The sequence below is a fragment of the Oxyura jamaicensis genome, chromosome 8, assembly GCF_011077185.1.
Source record: "Oxyura jamaicensis isolate SHBP4307 breed ruddy duck chromosome 8, BPBGC_Ojam_1.0, whole genome shotgun sequence".
In the NCBI taxonomy this organism is placed as follows: domain Eukaryota; kingdom Metazoa; phylum Chordata; class Aves; order Anseriformes; family Anatidae; genus Oxyura; species Oxyura jamaicensis.
The window spans coordinates 10,456,168-10,465,344 of NC_048900.1; the positions used below are offsets into that span (position 1 = coordinate 10,456,168).

Consider the following 9,177-nt stretch of genomic DNA (forward strand, 5'->3'; position numbering starts at 1 on the left):
GATTAGGTAAACATTTAAATTGTCTGTTTCATCATGTTTATAAAGAGAAGTAGGCCTATAGGAAAGAAATCAAATAGATGTCTGCCTGTCTTAGGCAAAAGCTGTTCTATGTCAGAGCTTGCTACCACTCTGGTTATCCTCTGTACTGTGCGTGGAGAGGATCTGCAGCACCATCCCTGTCACAGGCAGCATCAGCTCTCCAGCCCCACAGTATCCTGTCCCACCCTGGAGGTGAGGCACCAATAAAAAAAACAGAACTTGGGTTCACAAGTGGACTAGAGGAAAAAGCTAAAAGCTACTCAAGGCTTTTATATAGCCAGAGAAAAGCCAGTCTACAGAGCTACCGCATAGCAATGTGTCCCATAGCTTTTATGTGCATTGAGGAGAGTCATACTTGTTAAGCTGAGACTGAACTTGATTGAAGGTGAAGGAGAGCAGGGTTGAAGATATGGTGGGGGGAAGCAGCCTGGGCTGAGCCTCTGCCACTGCCAAGCCCCTGCTAACATGAAGTAGCTGCAGGTGCCAGCTGCTGAAAGCCAGGCTGCTCCCTCCTGGTCAGAGGTTCCCTTCTCCCACCAGCCAGGGCAGCTCAGGCCCAGAGACCAAGCCCCATGTGCATGTTTCCCCTTGCCGGAGCAGGTGCTAAATGCTGCTCTCACTCTGCCCCACCCCCAGGCACTTACAGTTTCAGAGCACTTTATTGCTGGGTAAATGATTCACGTTTCTGAGCTGACGCGCCCTTCAGATGGCCCCAGAGCCACTAAAAAACGGACTCGACATCACCCATCTCCACGCAGACAGTCTTCAGCTGCGAGTAGTACTCGATGGCCGCCCGTCCGTTCTCTCTGCCAAATCCTGCAAGGACAAGCCAGCAGTGAGAGCACAGCTCCAGGCAGCACCGGGCATCCATCGTGCATCGTTCATGCCCGTGACCAGCACAGGGCTGGACCAGGGCAAACACGAGCCACACACTGAGTGCAGCTGCAGCGCTACCTCACAGCTGAGCAAGCCCCGAGCAGTAACTGGATGAGCTCAGCTGAAGGAAGGCCGTGTATATTAAAGTTTATCTCCCTCCTTTCTCAGCACAAACCCACAATCCCTTCTCCAGCTCCCTTTCATCTCCCGGTGAGGTATCCACTCAGGGACACAGCAGAGAGGCCGCTCACGCCTGCCACCAGACACAGGCGCATCCTCACCCCTGGGCGCAGCAGAGCCAAGCCCAGGGAAGGCCAATAACACTGCTCACCTGACGCCTTGTATCCTCCGAACGGCAGCTCCACGGGGCTGATGTTGTAGTTGTTAATGAAGCACATCCCGGCATTAAGAGCAGCCACGACCCTGTGAGCCTTCTGGATGTCCCTGCAGGAAAAGGGCAACTCAGCCGGAGCCTCCCTTCCATCCTCTCCTCCCGTGCCAGCTGACATCCTGCTACTCCTGGCAGGTTGCGGTGCTTTTTGGGGCCCGTCCTGCCCTTCTCAGTCCTTGCCCGCTCAGAGGATACAGCACCTATCCCCAAGGACACTCAGAGCAGCACTTGATTTGAGAGGGCAGGACAAGGACACCAGCAGAGCAGACTGTGGCAAGCAGCCAAAAGCCATCTTTGCACGCTTTCAGCAGCATGGCAGGCTCCTGGCGAACATCTCCTGGAGATGCAGAAGGCAGGCAGCAGGCCAAGCACAGGCTGGAAGGAGTCTGAAGGATGGCTGGGCCCACCTAACTCTTCAGGAGAGCTGGGAGATGCGGAGTCATTTACAACGTTCCCTTCTGGCATTCCCTTGCTGCAGCTTTCCCAGGAGAGGATATCCATGCCCATGCCAGACTCCGCAAGAGGAGCATCAAAAGTTGCTGCAGTGTTTCCCTTCCCCTCCCCTCCCTTCCCCTCCCCACAGCACCGTGCTGCCCAGCTGTACCTGGTGAAGACGCCACCAGCCAGGCCAAACTTGGTGTTGTTGGCTCTCTCCACAACCTCCTCCTCGGTGTCAAACGGCAGGATGGACATGACGGGCCCAAAGATCTCTTCCTTCACGCACGTCATGTCATCGGTGCAGTTCCCTGGAAGCACGGAGATTTCTCTGGACACCATTCATTCGGGCACCTCAGCTACCTCTGGTACACCCACCCGAGTGCCCGTGCCCTCTGGGGGCACACACAGAGATGGGTCACGCCGAACACTGCTTTCTCTAGCAGAAACTCAGCGACACCCGCACAAAGGTGGCAGTGCCACAAATAGGAAGGACATACCTAGCACACAGGGGCGCATGTAGAAGCCATTCTTCAGCTTCGGGTCATCTGGTACGTAAAGGTCCCCACCACACAGCACCTGGGCACCCTGAAAAAGAGCCGAGCAGAAGGTGGGCAGGCACGTACGGGGACATCCCGCCCAGCTGCAGCAGCTCTGGGACAATCCCTGCTGCTGTGCTTCCCGGTCAGACAAACCACGCCTGGGCCCTCAGAAAAAAATCAAAACCAGGAGCGATCAAAACCAGGAGCAGATCCTCACCTGGCATCACTTAACTTCCACACCTCCACATGGTGTTGACTCCCTCATTAGTGAGTCAATCCGCACTGCACCTAGCGAGAACCACCTCCCCCCTCAGACACCCTGCTTTGGAGATGGGAGATCTCTCCTCTCCTCCCCTGTATCACCTTCCACTTCCCTCTTCCTGTTTCCAAATCCTCACCTACCTTTCACTCGCACCTCCCCTTTTCCAGCCCATCCCCAAAATGACCAGTCACACACCTAGCGCTGACATTTAGAACACCTGCAGACTTTACAATAAAGCAGCAGAAGAGGCTGTGTAGGTCTCGCTGCTCTTACAGAGCTTGATTCCAGCAGCCTGTAAATTTGGTCTTTGATCCTCCTCCTTTGGATTCTCCCATTTTACTCACTACAGCGCTGGGTATCTCATAACCTCTAAAACGTGGCACCATCAGGATGGGAAAAGCAATGTCACCTTGCGTGCTGATTCAGAGAAGTGCACGTGAATCACTTTTATTCTGTTGGCCCAAGACACCTACTGTGTAATTCAGCCACTGCAAGCAAAGAGCTTAACTGCAAAGGCAGGGAGTAAGGAAGCTGCTGTTGGTCTGCTTGTCTAACAAACAAAAAAAGACATTTCAGGGCAGTCTCAAGGCAGCATCACGATCTCACCTGCTCCTTAGCCTGCTTGATAAAGTTCTGGACACGATCCAGGTGGGGCCGGTTGATGAGGGCTCCCATCCGGGTGTCTTCCAGAAGCGGGTCTCCAATTTTGATCTTCTGGGTGCGTTTCACCACCTCCTTTGTGAAGGTATCCAGTATCTTCCTCTCCACAAACACCCGCGTGCCGTTGCAGCACACCTGGGATACAGACACAGCTCACAACAAGGCACACCGCACTTTGCAAGCCTTCCCTGCAAGGGCCCTGCTACAGGGCTTCTCTGAAAAGCCCCTCCACGGGAGCTAAAGCAGCCAGCTTGACCCCGAGGACAGCGGAGAGCAGGCAGGCAGTCCTGCTGTTCTTGCCCGCACTGAACAATCTCCTCGGGACACAGCAGAACCGATGCCACCAAGTGGCCAAACCGCACCGAGTCACCAGCAGGAGACGAGGAGCCGGCCGTTCAGTTCCCAGAGATGACCCATGCAAGGCAGTTTGCTGACAGGACTACTCAAAACCTGCAGCACACGTGGAAATTGCAAATTTGGGACCGACTGAGCCCCAGGGAGCTGTGGCTCAGCATGCTGGGCTGGAACCAGAGGCATCCAGCATGGTCTCTTCTGACACCTGTGCTCCAAACCAGAGTCCAAGGCACAAGGGGGGCTGCTTGGAGCTGGGTACTGGGTGCTAGAGAGGCCCCGCTCCTGGGAAAGGAGGAGATGGGTGGTGAGATGGGAGCTTCAGGGCATCCCTTCCAACACAAGGCCCCAGGCTGGCTCTCTAAGTGGCCCTCGGGCTGTCTGTGCCGCCCCGTTCCCAAACCGGTGCCCCTCGGCCACGCACCTCGCCCTGCGTGAGGAAGTTGGCCATGAGGGCTCCGTTCACAGCGTTCTCCAGGGCGCAGTCCGAAAAGATGATAAGGGGGGATTTGCCTCCCAGCTCCAAGGTGACGGGTTTGATGCCTTTAGCTGCCATCTCCATGATCTGGCAGAAGCAAGGACACATGAGACAAGTGACACACGGGCAATACAGAGGCTGGAGGAGGTAAGAGACACCCAAGGGGAGAGCTGCCAGGGGTCTTCACCAACAGCAGAAGCAGCCAGCTCACACCACAGGCAAGCTGGGTTCCTTGAACTTGTTTAGTTCAGACTGCAGACATTCTCAAAGGGTTAGGTTCTTTTTTGTTAAAGACAAAAACTGAGGAGGCATCTGCAGGAAGTCTCAAGCTCAGAGCAAGCCCACAGGACAACCACAACTGCACCTTTGTCGCTGCACCCCACAGGTCCCTCCATGTAGGAGTGCTCAAGAGGCAGTATTTCCCACCTTTCAAATCAAAACTTATTTTTTAAATCTTTTTAGGGATGTTTAATTTGTTTTGACTAAATCAAGTGCGGGAAATTCACAGAAACTAGCCTACTTCTTAGAACAGCAGGCTGCATGCAGTTACACTGAGCTCTTACTGCCAGAAGCATTCACACGCCTCCCCAGCTGTTTTACAGACCCCCCCTCCCCACAGAGATGCCCACTTCAGCAGCTCAGAGCCCTCACTGCCACCACGGTCATCTGCACGTGTTCAGCCCAAAGGGCTCCTCCAAAAGGACCAAGCACTCGAGCTCGTGCCCAGTACCCTAACTGGGACCCCAGCATAATGCTGTAGGTGCAAGCTCCTTGCTTAGACCCAGAAATGCCACCTCACACCCCATCCTTACAAGCCTCGTGCACAAAGGCTGAAGGAGGCTTCGACCTCCCCGTTACGCCAGGAAGGCTGGCACTACAACCCCCTTGTGTCCCCCGGTGTGGCGGTGCCTTTACCTTGACGCCAGTCGGCACGCTGCCAGTGAAAGAGATTTTGGCCACATCTGGGTGCTGACAGAGGAACTGGCCTGTGGCCACCCCGCCCTGCACCACGTTGAAGAGCCCCTTGGGCACACCGGCCTGGGTGAAGATCTCTGCCAGCCTCACCACCGAAATGGGAGTGAAGGGAGAGGGCTTGAAGACCATCGCGTTGCCTAAGGGAACCCAGACAGAGGCGAGGTGGGGTTAACACCCACACTGCATCAGGGGAAATAACAAACACCAACAAAAGAACACCCTACACAAGGAATTTGTCTCGGCTGAACCTAAAGACCCCCAAGAGAGAAGGAAATAGTTTTGTCTGAACCCTCTGCAACCAATGGGGAAAACTGCACGTTCCTGCTGGGAAGGGCTGGGGAGATGAGGATGTCAGTCCCGCTCTGCAAACATTCCCAGTTTCCCACTCCTTCCTCCTCTGGTACAAAGCCACGCAATCAGCCTTTCTCCTGATGCGTCCCCCACCCTGTTAGCACCTGCCGTGTTCCCCCTTCCCTTTCCCTTCCTGCCTGAAGGCTCTACTAGTCCTTCAATGCCTCCTTTGAGGCGATCCCTGTCAGTATGTCTCTCCCCCAAATCTCACTCCCCCACAGGATCACTTGGCTTCAGAGGGAAGCTTCCATGGGCAGGGTCTCCATTACCGCAAGCCAGGGCCGGGGCAGACTTCCAGCAGGCGATCTGGAAAGGGTAATTCCAGGCTCCGATCCCAGCACACACACCCAGGGGCTCTCTGCGAGTGTACCCAAAGGATCCCCCAGGAAGCTGGACGTGTTCACCTGCCAAGACAGACAGACAGAAGTAAGAGAGGAACAAAGCCCCCTCCTGTTTAATCAGAGCCTCAGGGGCCAGATCTCACTCAGACTGGGAACAGACACACACGACTTTTACCCCAACAAGCTCACAGAGTATGGCAGCATTAGGTAGAGAGCTCTGAAAATTCTCCCGAGATCTTCAGAAAAAGGAGCAGTCCTTCTCTTAGAGGAATCGACACCAAAGATGGTCTTGTATCGTGGAAGGTACCAGAGAACACAAAAGGCAGGACAGAGAATAAAGAGCCAACTCCCATAAAGTTCTCACCAGCCAGAGATCCTGCCAGCCCTGCGTAATACTCCAGGCACTGCCAGGATATGTCAATGTCCACTCTGGCTTCAAAGATGGATTTCCCATTGTTGATGGTTTCCAAGGTGGCAATTTCGTCTCTCTGTTCCTGTGAGGAGCGCAGCACAACGACAGCACATCAGAGAAGCCACAAGGAGCTAGCTGCATCCCAAGCACGTAACCTCCAAGCCAGGCTCTGCCTTGAGTAATCATTTTGTCTAGAAGATACATTCCCAACTGTTAGTTATCAATTTGCCAGAGGCAACCGACCACAGGAGAATGCCAAACAGAGAGCTGCTGGGGTTCACTGCTCGTCTGTTCTTGCTTAACAGCCGTGTTTATCTGAAAGATGAGCAAACCTGAGCTGAAAAGCCAGCTGGTAAACAATGGCTGGAATTCACAGAACTAAGCTGGGAGGGACAGCAAACAGCAAGACCAAAACCGATCCAGAGGACTTAGTAAAAGACAAAGCAGCAGAGCTGGGAGGTGTCCTTTCACAGACAGAAATATGACGCTGCTGCAGAAGTCTGGCAGAAGCAGAAATCTGGCAGGAAGAGAAAACGGTATTCTTACCGCATGTACACGCTGGGGCAAAGTCCGTTTTTTTACAGACCTGTGCCTCAATGGGCATTAACTTTGATGTCCAGGAACGTGCTATCTCACAAACAAGTTTGTGATAAAGCTAGCATATTTGTATGCTCTCCCCACGTGTATTATCTGCTGTCTAAGGGAAAGAAAAGAGCATTCCTTCTTTTTCTTATTGCTAAAACAAAATATGCTCCTGCCACGTGACAACAGGGTCCGAAATCCTAAAGATCAAGAATGTGACAGCTACGCAACTTCAGCTTGGAAACCACACGCCTTGCAGGGTCCTGACTGGATTGCTTCAGCTTTACGTCTTCTACCAGAATTAAGCAGAAAAGGTGCCATAGCACACACCGGCCTTGAACTAAGCCTGATAAGACTGGGTGCCCTGCCCAAGGCAACCAACTGTCTCTGCTGGTCAAAGGTGGGTTTTTACCTCCTGGGGCTCAGGAAGCGCTGCTGGAACCGCAGCCCCCAGCAGCCGCCTTAACACACAAAAATGCTGGCAGACAAAACATGAAGCGAGCCCCCCGACATACCCGAATAATTCTGGCGGCCTCCAGCAGCACCCGGCACCGCTCCATGCCGGACATCTGGCTCCATACTTTAAAGGCAGCCTTCGCGCTCTGCACAGCCAGGTCCACCTCCTTCTCCCCGGAGCACAGCAGCTTGGCTATCACTCGGCCTGGGCACATTTTAAGCAGGAAACAAACCAGATGTTCACGTTAGAGAAAGGGCACAAAAAGTATGATTTATCTTGCAGCAAGGATTTCAGCCCCACCACCTGCACCAGGCTACGAACGTAATGGTTCCAAACAAAACCCACTTATTTGTGATCAGTTTCTCAGAGAGATGTCGTAGTTTGGAGGGGTCTTAAGGCATATTAAAACCCTTCTCTGCAGTCCTGTTCCAGTTACTAATTAGCTCCCAGCATTACAAACTTCTGTGTCCCCCCCCTTGAGCTTCCACCACCAGCACCCTGCCACGCGTTCTTCGGCTCCGTTAGCCCCTCGCCACCTTGCAGGGGGTCTGCCGAAACCCAGGCGAGGAAAAACCAATTAATTTGGAAATCATCTGAGCCAGACCCCAGCACCTTGGCGGACGGCCACAGCCAGTCCCAGGCTGCAGGGGCTGGGGACACGGGGGTCGGGGCAGCCCCCCAGGACAGCCAGCCCCCAGCAGAGCCGCGTCCCCACGCGTGTCCCCACCTGTGGCCGGCTCGTACACCTCCTCGACCTGCCCACCGTCGGCGGGCTGCAGCCGGGCTCCCCCCCGGTAGTTGAGGGGCTGCTGCAGGGAGAAGGAGCCGGTGGCGCTGCTCATGGCGAGGCCGGGCAGCAGGCGGCGGAGCCGGGGCACGAGCGGCTGCAGCAGGGGCCGCGGCACCATGGGCCGGCAGCGGGGCTCGAGGGGGGGGAAATCTCCGCTCGGAGGTGGCGGAGAGATGGGGGGAGCCCCCCCCGAGCCCCGGAACGCCCCCCCGGCAGGCCCTGCCCCGGCCCCGGGCGCCCCCCCGCGGCTCGGAGGGCCCACGGGTGTAAAAAAATGATAGAACCAAAGCATTTTGCCTTGCCCCAAAAGGGAGGTTCCCCCCCCCCCCCATTGTATTTTGTGGGTTCTTAGAATTCAGACCCAGGGAGTTGTTCTCCCTTTGTTAGGATTAACAACCCCACAGACAGCAGCAAGCAAGCCAGATCACAGCGACAAAGCCCTAATCTTCAGATAACCTTGGGATGTGCGAGTGTCGCCCTCACAAAGCGATAAAACGCGGCGTGATGCGATGTGTGCTCGGCCAAAGGCAGCACGGTGCTGAGGCAGGGTTTGCGACAGCACGGGGAAGCTCCCTGTGCTGCACATAGCACCTCCTCGCCCAGCAAGGTGCAGTTTGTGGTTACACTCTGTCAGATTTGGCTCTCAGAGCTCTCCCCACTCACCCTGCTGGATCTGATGACAGTATGCTGCAGAATAAACTAACTCAGCAAATGGGGTACAGCAGGTTTGGGTGTTTCTGGCTTTGCAGGGGGATCAGGCCATCACACAAAGGCCACACATGGAAAATGGAGGACTTGCATGACCACGGCTGCTCCTTGGAGAAGGCTGCACCTACACCATTTATAACTGTGTCAAAAATGCAGCATCCCCATGCTCCGCGCTTAGTGAGAACTGCTCCAAGACGTAGCATTTAATGTGGTGTTACACATGCTCCAGGCATTTCAGATTTATCCCCTTGTCCTGCACCTTGTCAAAACCTCGTGGTAAAATGCTCCACATTACACACTTCTGGGCACAGAAGTGAGGAATCATCAGCCCCTAGAGGTACCACAACATTCCAAGAAAGCCGACAGTCTAACTTGAGAGCAGCAGCAACATTTATTCAGCCCTTTTAAACAAGGCCTGGCCAAGGGGACTGAACCAGGTAATTATTTGGCAAAGTAGAAGACAGCATAGGGAACTTACTGGCCGATGAAGGAAGGAAGCATTTCTAAGATTCATACTGCTAAATGGA

General features: G+C 54.5%; 1 protein-coding gene across 1 annotated transcript; it reads right to left on the minus strand.

Annotated features, from left to right (window-relative positions):
* Window positions 1-679: 679 nt before the first annotated feature.
* Window positions 680-8,093, minus strand: ALDH9A1 (aldehyde dehydrogenase 9 family member A1). Its single transcript, XM_035333177.1, has 11 exons — window positions 7,880-8,093; window positions 7,211-7,356; window positions 6,066-6,195; window positions 5,630-5,764; window positions 4,950-5,146; window positions 3,981-4,121; window positions 3,152-3,340; window positions 2,242-2,329; window positions 1,911-2,052; window positions 1,247-1,359; window positions 680-855 (listed from the first exon to the last, which is right to left on the minus strand). The coding sequence occupies exons 1-11, from the start codon at window positions 8,058-8,060 to the stop codon at window positions 761-763; spliced, it is 1,557 nt and encodes a 518-aa protein (XP_035189068.1). The 5' UTR covers window positions 8,061-8,093; the 3' UTR covers window positions 680-760.
* Window positions 8,094-9,177: the final 1,084 nt, after the last annotated feature.

What these genes read in the sequence shown, in the direction of transcription:
- ALDH9A1 (XM_035333177.1), bottom strand. Translation starts at nt 8,060, where the DNA reads ATGGTGCCGCGGCCCCTGCTGCAGCCGCTCGTGCCCCGGCTCCGCCGC. An exon ending in AGGCCGCCAGAATTATTCGG is followed by an intron (nt 6,196 to 7,210) that starts GTATGTCGGGGG and finishes CGCTCCTCACAG; the next exon opens with GAACAGAGAGACGAAATTGC. An exon ending in CATGCGCCCCTGTGTGCTAG is followed by an intron (nt 2,053 to 2,241) that starts GTATGTCCTTCC and finishes CCGTGCTTCCAG; the next exon opens with GGAACTGCACCGATGACATG.